This window comes from Mugil cephalus, chromosome 3, assembly GCF_022458985.1.
Source record: "Mugil cephalus isolate CIBA_MC_2020 chromosome 3, CIBA_Mcephalus_1.1, whole genome shotgun sequence".
NCBI lineage: Eukaryota > Metazoa > Chordata > Actinopteri > Mugiliformes > Mugilidae > Mugil > Mugil cephalus.
In genome coordinates this window covers 1492054-1508032 of record NC_061772.1, presented here as the reverse complement: position 1 = coordinate 1508032, position 15979 = coordinate 1492054, and the positions used below count along the sequence as shown (strand labels likewise).

Below are 15979 nucleotides of genomic sequence, written 5' to 3'. Positions count from 1 at the left end.
ATTAACTTTAATCTGCAACCAATTAAAGCATGACTTTTAGGAATGCTAATGTGCCACATGCAGTACTTAGAACTCACTCACAACTGAAACACACACGTCCACGTCACTCAATTGTGCTTTGTGGCCTCAAGTGTCAGCGTAAGTGTTTAAGGAGGAGGGATTTTTTATTTTTATTTATTTTTTCTGCATTTTTCTCTCTTATCCAACTTGCATTTAAGTTTGCTTTTTATGCTGCATTTCATGATTCAAAATAGGTCAGAAGTGATTTGCATATTTTGACATTTTAAACAATTCACAGTGGGTCTAAAATGGGATTTTGAAAAATTCTGTCTGAAATCAGCCGTGGTGGTTTTTAAGGAGCCGAATGGAAGGAATCAGCCTGGGAACTCAATTGTGCAGTTAATACTATACTGTTAAATGGAGGGGGTAGCACTTGACAATGAAGAACAATGCGTACTTCCAAACTGTTCATGTCTGCCCGCCACAGAACACTTTTACTGATATGCTGTTGTAATGTTGCGTTTACCAAGACAGCAGGACAAGTTATGAGGAGGAATAACATACTTTGATCAGTTTAGATAAAGAATCTCCCACCTCCCATGACACGCAGCATCTGCAGTGTTATTCATGCACATTTCTATGAGTTCCCTTACACAAATTGAGGCTATGCTTGCTGTAAAATACAGAGTTGCACTTAGGTAGGTACCTCTGGCGTGAACACTCAAGATTCACAAATGCAGCACTCAAACAATTTCAGTTGTATTAGAATTAATCACAGACAATTAATCGATTAATTTGTTAGTCTACTGACCTTGTTTTGATTGGCAACAAAGATATTTAATGATATTTTCTAACAAATCTATCACAAATTGTCTGTTTATAGTTTGTCAGTTGCCAATAAAAGGACTTGGAACCAAATTTGATCTCTAGGTTTATCTCTAATGTGGTCATTAAACAAACAGCCTACTGCGATTCCTGTTAGGACATTTTCCCTTGCAGGCATCTTTTCAAAGAGGAAAACATTTCACTGCATTTGCCATGGATGAGCTTGGCCAGTCATGAACCAATTGTAGCTGTCAAGATGAGGCTAGTGGTCACTCAGCAGGGGGCAGCATGTGAGCTTACTGGCAGCACACGAAATGAAGTCAAGTAAAGCAACGTAAAAAAGGAAGGCCGAGCTGGAAGCATAGTTTACAATTTGTGGTTATCTTGACCTCAGACTGGATGCTGTTTCAAGGTAAACTGCTCATCAAGATGAGAAATAGGTGTTGAGTCGGCCGAATTTGTGCAGGTGCTGGTGGGGTGCAAAAGTGAGTCTGCTTTAACGGGCTCTTAGCGCTGAGAATGCGCTGGTGTGGCAATCCATGCGAGAGGGCAAGTTTGTGCTTTAAATGACTGGACAAAACCCAAATAGCACAAGAATATCTAAATCAATTGTCAGCTCTAAATGCTAACAGACCCTGTGGTGGTGACTCAGACGTGGAGGTCTGTGGCGAGCACTGCTACAGCTCTGTGATTAATACCACTGACAAAGCAGTAACTAATGATCGATTGAGGATGCTTGGGTTCTAAAGACCATTTCCCCTTCACTTACTTTGCCTTTTTCAAAGCTGTCTGATATTTTGATCACTGGCAGGGGTCATGTCAGTGGAATTTATCACTAATTTAGAGCAGGGACCTTCTCATTTGCACAAACCTCTGCTCAAAGGAAGTTATTTTGAATGATTAGTTATTTTCAGATTCACTGGTTGTGAGTGGAGCGGTTACCTTCACCTTTTTAAAACTGTGCTCTGAATAACAATAATACTGACAGTATATTATTGTATTAAGCACAAATTAGATCCAGTGCTTTGAATTCTGACACCTAGTGTGTCGGGTTAGGCAGTGTTTATTTGTGTGACAGAGTCATTAGACTGCATCTTAAAAATATTAGCTTCAGTTACTAGCATGTGGATTTCAGCTTTTATTTCCTTTAATGTTTAGAGTGATTTTGAATAAGCATCCCTTCCAGACGAGTCATTTTTATCCATCACTATCCACACATTTGGGATATACACAGTGTCCGTCAGTGAAATCTTCATTCATACTGAGAAAGAGAAACATGGCTCAACATTTACAGCCTAATGCATTATGCAGCAGGAGCTTTTAAAAAAGATGATTGGAGAATTCCCATCTGAAATGCAGCTGCAACATCAAAGCATGAGTGGGAGGAAAATTAAATGGTACAGAAATAAATAATGGTAGACTTGATGTCTTTGCTAATTGGGATCTCTGGCACATGGGTCAAAAGGCTTCCACCAGGCAAACCCTAAGAGGAACAACTCTGTTGTGCTAAGGTGGTGAGGTATAATAACATGTTGTGTTCTCAAACAAATTCTTTCAACCACGACTTAATATCGCTGAATATGTATGATGAACACTCCCGGCTGGGTTGGGGGATTGGGAATGTGATATTATCATTGGAAAAAAGGGGTGCCAGGGCGGTTGCTTGTCACTCAGTGGGCTCAGACGAATTTCACAAAGAGGTGCAAAAAAGCCATATGTGTCCAACAGAATACTGGCCATCCTTTCCCTCAGCACTAATAAAGGATTCTCTCCCCCCAAGGTCTGCATTGCTGCTGCCAAGTAGCCACACAAACACTAGAGGGCTCTCTCTGTGGACACCAGCATGGTCCCACTCTGCTGTCACTCATAGGCTCTACTGCACTCACACACAAAAATACTCAGTTATGCAATGATGAGCATGACCTTTTCACCAACAGTCTTAATGAGACCTGTGTCGACTTTCTTTCTCAAATATTATGTACTTGCTATTCACCAAAATTTCCCTTTCAAAATCAAGTACACAAATAAATGAAACCACACAACTTTAAATGTCAATGAAAGGACATAAAGTCTAGATTGGTGCTATGGTTCTTAAATTTCCATTGTGCCACAAGTGGCACCGTGTGTGTGCGCGCGTGCACACCTGGTCATTGCTTAACCCTATCAAATGACCGTGTAAATGAGCAGCCTCGTCTCCGATTCCACTGGCCGCGTGTTTCTTTTGACTATTAATCGTGGGCCAACTCATGCCTCCTCAACAGAAATACAGGAGTTGGTGAAAAAGAAATTAGAGAATGCAGATAAAATTCAGTAACAAGAGCATTTTACCTGCACACACATTTATGTCACATCTAAAGCTGAGATGATAACCTTTGCGCGTCCGTGCCTGGGTAAAGCGGCATGCATTCATTTGTGCGCCTGTTGACCCGACTCCTCATCAACCCAATGAGCGCAGCGGAGGGGAGGCTCTCTTCGCCGCCGTGCATCTCTCCTCCATCTCCTCCTCACTTTTTCAGTCGGCCAGCAAGCCTGTCGGAGCTCTTAACTACAGCCCCAAACACTGTCACTACGCTGACAAACTGCAGGAAGGATTTCTAGCCTCTCGCCTCTCCGCGTTTTGCTCATTTCTTCGCCGCCTCGAATGAAACGCATCGGAGTTTTTGGCGTATTCTGAATGGGAGAAAAATAAAGCGATAAAATAATGCAGCAGCGGAAAGGGAAGCAAGTCTCACTAGTAAGTACAACCCGCAACCATGTTGTCTAAACCTAACAGGTATTACTGTTTTTCACTGGTGTTTTGTGGAGAGGTTAAACGGGACTCATACCCATTTTTTTTTTTTTCATCGCGGGGCTCCAGCGCACTTCAGCCGGCACATTTACAGAAGCGAGGTTACACCAAGCGACAGAGCAAGTCAAAGAAAGGTCTGCAACTTAGGCTACCCTTTTTATTGTCCTTTAACTTGCCTCTGTCGTTGTACGAATCGTTCCTGTGCTGTATGTATACGGATTATTTCCCCTAAATTGGACTGGTTATTGTCTCATTTGATGCATTGAGACGGACTGATTAGAAACACTGTCTCCTCAAAGGCTAAAACTTCAGAGAGAGGTCGAGCCGGGGTACGTGCCGGAGACGATTGCAGAGGCGTAAAGGCAAGCAGAACCCTAAAACTTTATGGGGTTGATTTTTTCTTGTATTTTTTTTTTTATGAGGAATCGGGGGATTAATTGCTCCTGAACGTGGACATCGTACCTTGGACAGCTCCTCCGCTGCCGGCGCTCTGTTTGCGGCTGAGCTGTCTGGAGCGGCTGCTTTCTGGCAGGGGAGCTGTCTTACACCCGTGGTACTGAAATTGCTTACTCAGTCACGCATCACAGTGACTTAAAATTCTTGAGAGAGGAGGACAAATCATAGTTTAATGTCAATTATTATTAGTTCCGTTTTAAACCGTGAATTTTATTATTATTATTATTATGTCCTTAAACAGGTCCACTGTCCAGTCCACCTCTTACTCATTCTGTATATATCTTTTTTTTTTTTTTTTTTTTTTTTTTTTTTTTAATAACATGGTTCTGAATCTTTTAGTCTTCAGGTCACTGTCAGTTACTCCACACTTGATGATATTGCCTCTGGCTTGAGGTGGAATTTGTTGCAGCTTATTGTCCTTGGAAATGCATCGCTGTAACCACACAGCAACGACCAAAGTGACATACTGTGTGTAGTAAAAGTTACCAGAACAAACAGTGATGCTGGGAAAGCAGTTCGCTCATGTCCACCTGCATCTATTTTAGCTTGAGAGAAGTCAAAGCGAACCCTTTGTGTCTGTGTCTGGCTTTCCCCTCTGCTGGTTTTGCATTTTGTTGAGGCGCACATCAGACTTGAGAGGAGAAATAGTTGTTAAACACTAAACTTTGATTAAAGGGCAAAATTTACATTAAGCTACACCCGTTCAATCACACATACAGCAGTGCCACTCAATTGAGTCTAGTTTTTGTTTGATTGATTGGTTGCTCTCTTTTTTTCTTGTTAATAAAAAACATTTTTTTTTTAATCATGCTCATCAATAAATAACAGTCCCAGAGTAATGTTACATTTCTGATTAAGTAAGTAAACATGAATCTAAATACCCCAGCAATTATCTCACTTGGATTACTTTGATATCAGTGAGCTGCAGACTGCTGACATGGCTCAACTGCAGCCGGCATCTCTCACTAAACCTGGCAGTGGTGCATGTATGCTTGGACCAATGTCTAAGAAACTTGACTGTAGCCTCAAACAATATTTAACCCGAGATGCATGGTCAAAACATTAATCATAGGGAACATGTAATTTCTCAAAATCTTTCCAGGATAATCTCCAGAACATCAGATTAAAGCACGGCGATCTTATATAGTGGGCTGAATAGCCTCAGAGTGTAGACATGCTCATTTGTTGTTCAGTGTTCAGGATGATACGAAGGCGAGATCGTAAAAAGGGGTAATGACTGCTGCAGTTAATTATTTATAATGATGAAGTATATACTTGACTTCCTATCCTAAAATAAAAATTTCCTTTTAAAAAAGAAATAAAGTACGTGTTTCATCTTTGTTGCTTGTCTTAGAAACTGATTTTTGTCTTCCTCTAATTTTGTCTGTCTCTTCTGATTTGTTCAAATGTTTATTTCGATCTACTTTAATTTTCACGACTCTGCTTTTGTCCCCAGCTCCTGACAGCCCCTCACAAGGCTAAGAGACAACTAACAAACTGTGATTGCTTCCTCATAGGTCTCCCCCTCTGAATAACGCCAAATGGATGCTGTGCTGAGAGCCTCACCCCCTCACCAACTGCTATGGAGGCATGCCAAGCCATGCAAGTGACCTTTATCACACCATGAATGCAAGCTCTGCTGTTCAAAGAGGACACAAGTAACCTTTTCTTGTTATCTAAGAAGGAGCGGTTGATCTGAAGAGAGGAGGGGGGAAACAAGAGGCAGAGAAAGAAAAGTCTCGTAAAGCAAACAAACAAAACACACAACGACAGGATGCCAAAGTGGTCCGAGGAGATGCTCATGGATCTTTGGATGTCCTTGCTGCTGGTGTGGATTACTTGTGTTCCCTGCGTGTCTATGACTCCTATCATAGGCCAGTCCATAAGTACACAAACTGGTGGGTCCGCAGCGGTGGCAAGCGGTCTTGGCGAAGGACAAAGATTACTGAGCCGCGCCAAGAGAGGATGGGTTTGGAATCAAATGTTTGTGCTGGAGGAATTTTCTGGACCAGATCCAATTCTAGTTGGCAGGGTGAGTGCTGTGATTGTCAGAATTATATTAAGCTCGCTTATCGTGTGGAAACATTAATTTGGCCATTTGAATGCTCCCTCCGTTTTTCTTTCTTTTTTTTTCTGTTCTTCCCATGGGCAGTGGGAGGGTTTTGGTTGTCAAGGGAAAACAGAGATATCAGGACAAGAGAGAGGGAGACAGGGGGGAGGGAGGTCAGAAAATGTTTACGGGAATAATTTAAATCCCAGCAAATAATGGTGGCACATTTTTAGCTTTTGCATTTGTGTGTCCTTGAAATTCGAGATACCCTAGTGAGTTAGTTTGTAGCAAAGAACAAAGGTTGTTAGTTTTTGCTTCCAAAAAAGTGTAAGTGCACGAGAAGGACATTTTCCCCTTTCTTCCTTTATCTATTCTACCATTTGCCCCGTATAGATATGTGTTACTAATTGCGCATAACATGAGTAAGAGGCTATTTCAGTTACGGTTAGATTTTCCATTGCGACACCGTAATGAACAGAACTGCGGGCTAATCCTGCGGCTGAGGGCCACCTGCTCCCTGGCCTGTGTGGAAGGCAGGTTTCAGAGGAGTGGAAGGCTGCTGGCCAGCCCAGCCAAAGCAGCTTGTTCACAGCTCACTGCTGGGATTCACCTGGGGAGAGTCAGCCTGGCAGCCGTGCTCACATCCCTCCCTCAGAATATTACCCAGCCACTCTGGCATGGGCAGGAATACAGGCCATCGAGCATAATATTTGATCTTGTTCTGTAATAGCTTTTGCAAACAATTTATCACTGTCTAATATTTGATAACTGTTTGGTATGCCTTTCTTGTTCAGAACATATTGCCAATGTAGCTCAGTGAAATATAGATGGCAGTTGACAGCACTGTAGCAAAAAGCTGATTACATTTTTGTTACACCAAAAAGTTACACCCTCGTCTTTGAAGTAAATACTTTTAACTTCCTTGCTTTTTTTTTTTCTTCTACCCTGAGCATTGTCATATGGCTGCATCAATTAAACATTTGCCACCATGCGGGACTTGCACCTGTGTTCTCTAAATACGATATGAACACAAAAATGCTGTTAAGTGATGCATTAATTTTTCAGGCGAGTCAATTAGGCAGCCTCTGCTGGATTCAACAATGGTTGCTCATCAGAACGCTGAAACAAACAAACACTCACTGGGGCCTTCGTGACCATTCATGAACTTGGATTTTAAAGCTTAGATAGCAGCTGGGACATCTTGAGCACCAAAGACCTGACATACATCAACTGGCAAATTGTTTAATACTCCAATATTTAAGGCAAGGAAATAAATCTGCCTTTAATGGAGACAGATAAGTTGGGAACGCAGTTGTGATAACAGTTTTCAGTTTAGACTCCTTCTTACTTTGAACACTGTGTTGGGTCCGTGTGGTGAAGTATACTGCACACTGTCATGGGTGGCACAAAATCAAGTTATGGTGTCGTTCATGAAAGATGCATCACCTCAAGGCCTCAGATAATGCTTTCCAAACTTCACTGTAGGATAAGTTAGTCATAGGTGTAGACCGTTGAAGGACAGAGCATACATTGTACTGAGGGTAGAGGGCAGATCTGGGCAAAGAAGAACGTGTATAGCCTTTTGCAAGGCGATGATGATGGGTTGCGTTCACTGCAAGGTTAAGTGCTCATAAGTATGCCTGGCAGAGCCAAGATAAGTCCTATGTTAGACCAAGATGGCACTGAATTGGTTTAAGACGATAAATCTCTCTCCCTCTCAGTCCCTCTGTCTCCTATTCTTCGCCTTTCTCTGTATTTCTCACGCTTAATTAGAAAATGAATCAAATGGGTGGGAGGTGTGATTCAAATGGGTCATACAGCTCTGTGCGTATTTTGCACAATTTTCTCTGCTGCGTGTGCGGCCGCCTGTGTCTGTGTTTGTGGGCCGATTATCAAGGAAGTCCAGGCCAAGCTTGGACTCTTTCCATCCAATGTTTTTTTTTTATTGCTGGTGCAGTCGGAGGTTTAATTACACTTGCATCCCCAATCTCTGCCTGCGACCGGACTCCCCTCAACTTCACCAACACTGGGAATAAGAGCAAGCGATGCGAGAGTGTTTGTGCGAGAGATTGTGCCATCGATTTTTGCCTGAATGTCATCCTCGGTGTTCTCTCTCGACAGAGACTATTAGCATAAACGCAGCAAAGGAGGAGGGGGCGGTAGGCGGAGGTGTGGAAGAATGAGAAGGACGGCCACAAGGCGTGACATCCCACTTCCCCTTTGCTGCTCTTCAGCGCATCGTTTCTTGACATTGTGATTCACTGAGTGGTGCGTTCGTCAGCCCCCGTCAGTCCTGTTGGCGTCGGAGAGGCAGACATGCAGTACCTGTTAAAGTGAAGCAAGGGAGACAACTGTGAAAGCTTGTTGCTTGGCTGTAGCTTAAAATGAACACAGCGTTGGAAGGGATTTTAGGATTACTCATCATGAGCCAGGGACATTCAGAAATATCCCCTCATTAAGAATAGGAATAGGCAAATGTAGTGTGAAGGCAGAAAGGCCTGAACGTATCGTTCATATGGAATCAGTTAAGGGACGCACGTTTTATAACAGATAACAATACCACTTGAACAAGCAAAGACTCTTGTATAGGACATTGGAAGGAATGCAGTGACTAATCTTAGGCAACGCAGCTCTTGATTTTCCATTGCACTACCTCGATGGAAAAAAACAAGTCTGCTTTTAAAACACATTGACTCTTTTCTTCAGTGTGGAAGGTTGTACTCTAGTTCAAGATCTTTCTTTTCTTTTTTTTCATTTTGCTATTAGGTCTATCCAAACTGTCAGCCATGTTTTCCTAGCATTTTGCCTCTTCAATCAAAGCTATTTCAATTATTCAAACATACAACGGAAGCAACTCAATTACACCAGGCCATTAAAGGCAAAACATCGCCTTAGCACAAAGGAAAAACTGTGAACAAATTGCTGTGTTTGCACCAAAGAGATATCAGCCTGTTTCCTTTGTAGTGTGAGGCAGATTGACTGTGCTTTGCATTGGAATATCTCACTGTCTCAGGCATAACTTTTCTTGGGTCCTTTAGTTCAAGGCGATCATTTAACATATGCCGTTAATGATGGATTCCATTGCGTAACCGTAATACGCTTGTGGTAAGCCGACCAATACACCAGCTCACTGTCCAACACTTTTATCCACCACGACATTGTATGTGTTTTTTCACAAAGGGAATTGATAATCAACCATTAATATTCATCAATTCAGGCTGAACAGCAAGATTGCAAGGACTGACAGTGATGCTGAAAGAGAAAAAGGCTTTGATTACTGATTCAGGAAAGAAAATGGAAAATGTCTGTAAAAGAAAAAAAGCTTTGTCTTTTGTCTTGGGCAAGGAAACACAAGCCTTATTCTTCCAAACAAGCTGTTTGACAGGATTCCCTACAAGAAGGGCAACAGTGTTATCAGATCGGTGTAATGTAGGTCTGCTGGGTGTTTTTGCTGCAAGCAAAAGTGATATTCTGTAGCTATGTTCCCCTCAAAATTGAAGACCCTTTTCTAGTGCTGACTTGTTCGAAATGGTCCAATCTTTCTTCCTTCTTTCCCCTTTAGATGTACACCAAGGTGAAACTGATAAACAAAAGAGCATGAATTCATTGATTTGGTGTGTTTGTTTGAAAATGCAGGTGTCTCTACTATGTATTTACTGCATTTACTGAACTGTATATTTGAAAAACTAAACAGAGAGTATGGTAACAATTTACTATCCTCTGTTAAACACCTTGATCTGGACCTCAGTATAAAGTCTTTATCTTGGACAGTTGCTCAAATTCTAATTCAGATCTTTTTGTTGCTCTTGTGGCTTTATTCACTTTGGATTTCTATTACAAGTCAGTCTATAAATACTGACGCGAACTACTTCAGCTCGGCTCGCTCGGCTCCCACCCCCCCAACTCCAGCTCTCTCTCCCTCACTTTCTCTCTTTGACGGGGTGATTATGGAGAGAGTGACTCTTGAGCCCAAGTAAGCCTGCCTCCCGGGCTGATGGGGTGTGGTGCAATGACATTGTTAAAATTTCTCCAAGTGTTTGGCTTTGGCGACGTAGGCAGTGAGGGAAAGCTAAGGCAAGATTGAGTCCTGAATGCAGCTGCCAAACATCCCGAGACGCTGGAGACCCCACTGACGCTGGTTTACGACAGATCAAATGTTGATCCGACTCCTTGTCTCAGTGGTGTTGGTTTGGCATCTGATTACCGAGGATCCCCCATCTTTATCTGCATTTGCCACAGCTCCAGCAGTTGAGGGAATATCTGGCTCTGCCTTTGATTGATGGATGAGGAGTGGGAGTTAATGAGAATATTAACCGAATTATTGCCAGTGATTGATAGCCATTATGACACATAAATTATAAGCATTGGCTCAGATATAATAAATTCTGAAATATAGCCCAAATTAGACACAGGTTCCAGTGCCATAGTGAGAGGGTTGAATCAATAAGCTGCCATTAAATCCAGGAAAGGGAAGCCCATCTATGTTTGTTGGAGTTTCATTTCTTTCCATTTGGTTTCTCACACCCACCACAGCTCCTGGAATACAGCTCGGTAATCTCTCTTCAGGCAGCACCTCACAGATCCATATTGAGCTGCAGTCTAGCAGCAGTTTCCCTGTCTCTCAGCCCTTGAGGTATGGACATGGCAAACCGACATCAAAGAACTACCGGCGATGAAGGCCGAATGTGACGGCATCTCATGTGGGCCAGAACATACCAAGGAGTCCGTGACAGAGCTTGTACATATGTTCTGAAAAACCAGGAAATCCCGAAGAGCTACAATTAGATTTGTTTAGTTTAGATGGTCCTTGTGAAAATGTTTGTGTATTTGAATGTTCAGATCAGGATAAAGATCTAAAATGAGAAAAGCATTCTCTCGTGCACTGATTCTCACAGTGGCATCTTTGACCATATTGTTCGGCCTCTGATTCAACATGCTGATTCGGCTGAAAAGCTGGCGACAGGGATCTGAGTAGTGCCAACTACAAACAGAAAAATTAGCTCCACAAGCGTTCACCGACAGCCAGACACCAGAGAATGGCAGACCGTCGGCTCGGTACTGCAGCCCTCAGAGCTCCATCACTGTCTCATGTTTAATTTAGCAAAGAAACATTCACCATTCCTCTGTCCATCGCTTTGTCCATCCTTTTCTGTTCTTATATCATTATACCTCCTCTCTTTCCCTGATACTGCTGTGCACTACATCATGCCAACAGGGCATTATATCAATGGCCATGGTAACAGTCTCCCTCTTCCTTTCCAATCTCTCTGTCTGTCTGTCTGTCCCTCCCGGTCTGTAATAAAACACTGGGCCCAGCAGTGGCTCTGATAGAGCTGTGGGATCACATTAGTGCTGCCCTCGAAGAGCTTGACAGGTTGTCTATGGCTTTGTGTTGTCGTCCTGTCCTCCCATTAACATGCTGCGTATGTGCACGTGTATGTCATAGAGTAGCCAGTTTGTGAGTGTTACTAAAATTTGAGTGTGTTACTAAAATGAGATGAGCTGACACAGGCTGGGATGGAGTATATTTAGACATGAGGGTTATGTGTGCAACAGCAAATATGGTGGGCCCATGAAGCTTTATAGCGGGTGTGCTTTTGCAAACATTTGCCGAGGTGTCAGCAAGGTAATATTTCTGAAAGGTTTCTCTCTAAACTGCGCTCTGTGTGCTTCACGTAGAAATTGCAGTCCGAAATCTGCGATGCTTCAAATTTACAGGTGACCTCATCCTCACTGGCATTATTACTTTTCCGGTGTATTATCATTGCTTGTATCTTAAATGTTACTGTCAGGTTATTTTCTTCTTTTTTTATTTTTTTACAAGCCTGTCAGTGATCATTTAGTGGAAGTACTGTGGCTTTAACTCTCATTTTACAGTTCTTAAAATATCACTCTCTCCTCTTTCTTCTTCCCCCCTTTATGTCTTTTTAAACACACCCACGCTTACAAAAATGTAGCTCACAGTGTCCTGTCTGCATTAAATTACATACTGTAAATTGTCCTTGTGTATTTTCACAAGGGAGCCGAAATCATGTTTCAGTTCAGTGTATCATAGGGAGGCACATGACACGTCTCGTCTACGCTCCCTGGAATTTCTCTTGTGTACATGCATCAGCTGCAATAATAATATAACAGGAAAGCTCATCCATTCACACGGCGTCAGAGTCCCTGAGCAAAATAACAAGCTTGCTGCTATCGCTCACATCTGGGGCTCGGCATGATTAAATCCATGTTGTACGGTTTGCAGATCGCACAGGGGCCACTTTCCCAAGCTCCTACATCAGTGCTAATTCATTGCAAATGGTCCCTTTAAGGTTTCACCATGGACTACGTCGGCCTGATCTGCCTGCTCCCATGCCGGTGTTTGTCAGTCAGCAGTGTCAAACTCTTGCAGATGAAATCCAGAGAAGCCCCCGTCTCTCTTTAAGGCCAAGCCTCATCTGCTCCAGTCCTCTCTTAACTGCCTGTCCTGCCCTCTCCTCTCATCTCACCTCGCCTCCCTCACAGTCGCTGGCTCACCGGGCTTGGCCTGCGCTGGCTGTGTGGAGGTGGAGCGCTTAGTGGGCTAAATCACCTGGCACTCTGCCGTGAACTTTGCTCTAACTAATTTATAGGAATTAAAATGGTTCACCTCAAAGGCTTGGCTACTTCATTGTCTCATCTGAATCAGTCTGGTTTCTTTTTAAGTTGATTTGTATTGTTTTTTGTTTAAATCTTCAAGAGATGCTATTGCAGTTTACCAGACTTAAGCTTCCTGACTTCCGCCGTCTTAATGACGTATAAATTATTGTTTATTTATTTTGCTCACTCATGAATATGGGATGTGTTTTCAAGTTAACTCACTGTCCAAGCATTAGTAGCAGTAAATGAGGTTACAATTATTTAAAGCTGATTATTCAAATCATGAGATTATGATTATCTGAAACCTGCTAATTGGCCCTTGCCTCTGACATAGAGGCGGCGGCAGCGGCAGCAGCAGCAGCAGCAGGAGGAGCAGGAGCAGCGAAAGATTCTTGCTTCACATGCCAGTGTGCTCTTGTGGGCTTCATGTTTGGCTCAACTCTCCAGGCAGCTCCTCTCCTATGGATAGATCCCAGTGTATGTGAAATGCTGCAGGCGGCTGCAGGCGGCTTATCCCTGCGCCTCTGCTCCAATACACGTCCCATCAGCCAAACTGGGACTGCCGGAGTAATCTTGTTAAGAATGGATGTTGTTATTGTGCGACTGGATGTGCATTTGGCTTAATGGTTAACTAGGAGCGCACGTGGGCTGGAGCAAGGGAGACAATGGGGAGGGAGTTTGGATCTGTTTGGAATGAGTGCCTATTTCTGGCAATTAAAAGATGACGGTCCTCAACCCTTTCCCTCTGGCTCCTTACTTTCCCCTCACTTCCTCACTTCTTCCCTACCCTCCTCACCCACCCCATACCACACAATAACGTCAAGGCTGACTCAGTAAACAGTGGACATGACATTTACTTGAGGATCGGTGTCTTCACCTACAGCAGGTATTAAAGATGATGATTATCATCACTACCAAGTGGAAGGCACGGGGTAGCTCACCTCAATCACTGACCTGACAAAAAAACAAAACAAAAAAAGCACACACACAAGGAGAATCAATGGCTCTCTTCTCTCCCTCAGCGCTACCACTCCAAACTCTGGTATCTGGGTGCCAACAGACTGTGTCTTTGACCTTTCTCACAAATGAATTATTTCGGTTTAATGATCCCTTCTGCAGAAAGAACAAAAAGATAGCTGAAATAATAGCCAATGGAGTCAGGGGGGCCAGGGTGTAAAAGCCCCCTCCCCCCACCACACACATTTTATTCTTCAACCTTACTTACTCTACGTGTGAAGACACCTGTATCTGTCTAATAATTCCTCTTCCTTGTGTTTGTGTCTCGAAGGTGCATCTGACACATCTAGCCTGTGCCTTATAAATCAGCTGTCTTCGAGAAAAATACATCCTGAATGCAACAAGCAGGTGGTGGTGATGGAAACACATACTCCTTTGTGACACTTTTCTTTCTCTTTCATTTTCCACTGTTTGAGTTACTCCTTTTTTCCCTTGCTGTAGGAGGGTGGGATGTGGAGAGAAGGGTGAGGGGGTAGGGTGGGATGGCTGCATGAAAAATTCAGAACATTATAATATAAAATCCAGATGAATCATGAATGCTTAATGGGAATCAGGGCAGAGCACGGAGGATGTTGAAAGTGTTCTCAAATAATTCGGGTGTATGCGTGTTGTCTGCCAGAGCGGCGTGCACAACGAGGGACATGGCATGTTACGTCGCCTCTCTCAGCTGCTCTCTGCTCTCTCCATGGCAGCAAAATGAGGTGTTGAGGGACAGTGAATAGACGATGCCAGAAACATGCGAAAAGCTTTTAGGGGCAAAAGGCCTTCCGTTATTGAAGTCTGGTTAATTGTCTCTATCCTAGCTGCAACTGCTTGTTGTTCTAGTTGTGGAGTGCACATAAACTGATTGTCTATGTATCTGGAAAAAAAATAATTAACAAATCTTTGCTAACACCTGTTTTTCTCCATTGTGGTTTAATAAAACGCAGAGCTCCAAGGAAATGTTCCAGCGCTATTTCATGAATAATAGAACATCCAATTATTAACATTTAGTTAAGTTATCAAAGCCTTTGAATAGGGTCGTGTTGCAAAGGTTTATTCCTGCTAATTTGATGATAGCACCATAGCACTAACTAGGAGGTTAAACCCTCTGGAAGCACTAACGAGGACTTAAACTGAAGTTTGAATTCTTTTCTTTTGTGTAAGTGAAAATAAACTATGACAGTACTGCTCCATGTCATAACTTGGTATTCCATGTACCATTGTATCAATGGATTGCCAGCTGGGATAACAAGGCTATTACTGTAGGACCACAGACAGAGAGACAGGTTTAGTCTTTTGTATTATGTCTATATCATTTGTTTAAATTTAAATTTGTTGGGAATTTGTAACTCTACCATCAACCTCATGACCCCACTCATAGACCTCACAGTAATTCTGTCATAATATTTTTTTGTTTGCCGTGAGTAATTAAATTTTTTTTTCTATGTTGGTAACAGAGAACACAATGTAACATTATTCTTACCTAGGAATAGTGCCAGGCTGCAACCTTTGCACTGCAGCAATTCTGTGGTGGAAGTGTTTTGGTATTTTTTATTTTAAAAATAGTGTTCAGTGTCCTAAATTAGTGATGCCAAAGAAATGCCAAAATCTACATGATCAAATGGCATAATCCTTTCCATCAACTGTAGATTACAGTTAAACACAAGTCAGAAATCAGTTACTGTGTTAGGTCTGTAGCTTTGTAAAGAGAAATATGTGGGCAGAGAGTTATGATTAAGTTTCAAAAAAGCCTAAAATCTAGTGAATTCAGGTGAGTAACTTACATTTATAAAAGAGCAAAGAGTACTTTTAAAATGGTAGCCCACTGTGGTACTTTTTGATCATGCTATATGACCTGCTGGCTCACTTGCAGCTCCTACACACTTGCATCCTGCTCCCGCTCAGTAACCTCAGTGCTCTGTGCATTACCCTGTCAAATGGACTGGACTGAGGGCTGCTAACAGCTTCTGTCTGTGTTGGTCACTGAACCTATTTAAACGACTCACCCACAAACATTTTGGACGTTTTTTTTTCAAATTGCATAACAACCCAAGAAAAGCATGCTTACTGGAGAGCAATATTAGAGCTCTAATGTGCACTATATATATATATATTTTTTTTTTTTTTCTTCAAATAATTCTAAATAATACATTATAATAATACATTAAAATGAAGAATTAAACTAACTGTATAATATAAAATACACATATTTCAGTCACATTTTTCACTTTCAATTCAAT

The 15979-nt window shown here is 42.3% G+C and overlaps 1 protein-coding gene across 2 annotated transcripts in view; it reads left to right on the top strand.

Annotated features, from left to right (window-relative positions):
- Positions 1-3271: 3271 nt before the first annotated feature.
- cdh8 (cadherin 8) overlaps positions 3272-15979 on the top strand; it is an 81675-nt gene continuing 68967 nt past the window's right edge. Inside the window, exons 1-2 of one of the 2 annotated variants that reach the window (XM_047581450.1) lie at positions 3272-3559; positions 5587-6101. In XM_047581450.1, the coding sequence (XP_047437406.1) occupies positions 5844-6101 (258 nt within the window). In that variant the 5' untranslated portion in view covers positions 3272-3559; positions 5587-5843. The remainder of the gene's footprint in view (positions 3560-5586; positions 6102-15979) is intronic. The other variant, XM_047581449.1, reaches the window with a different exon arrangement.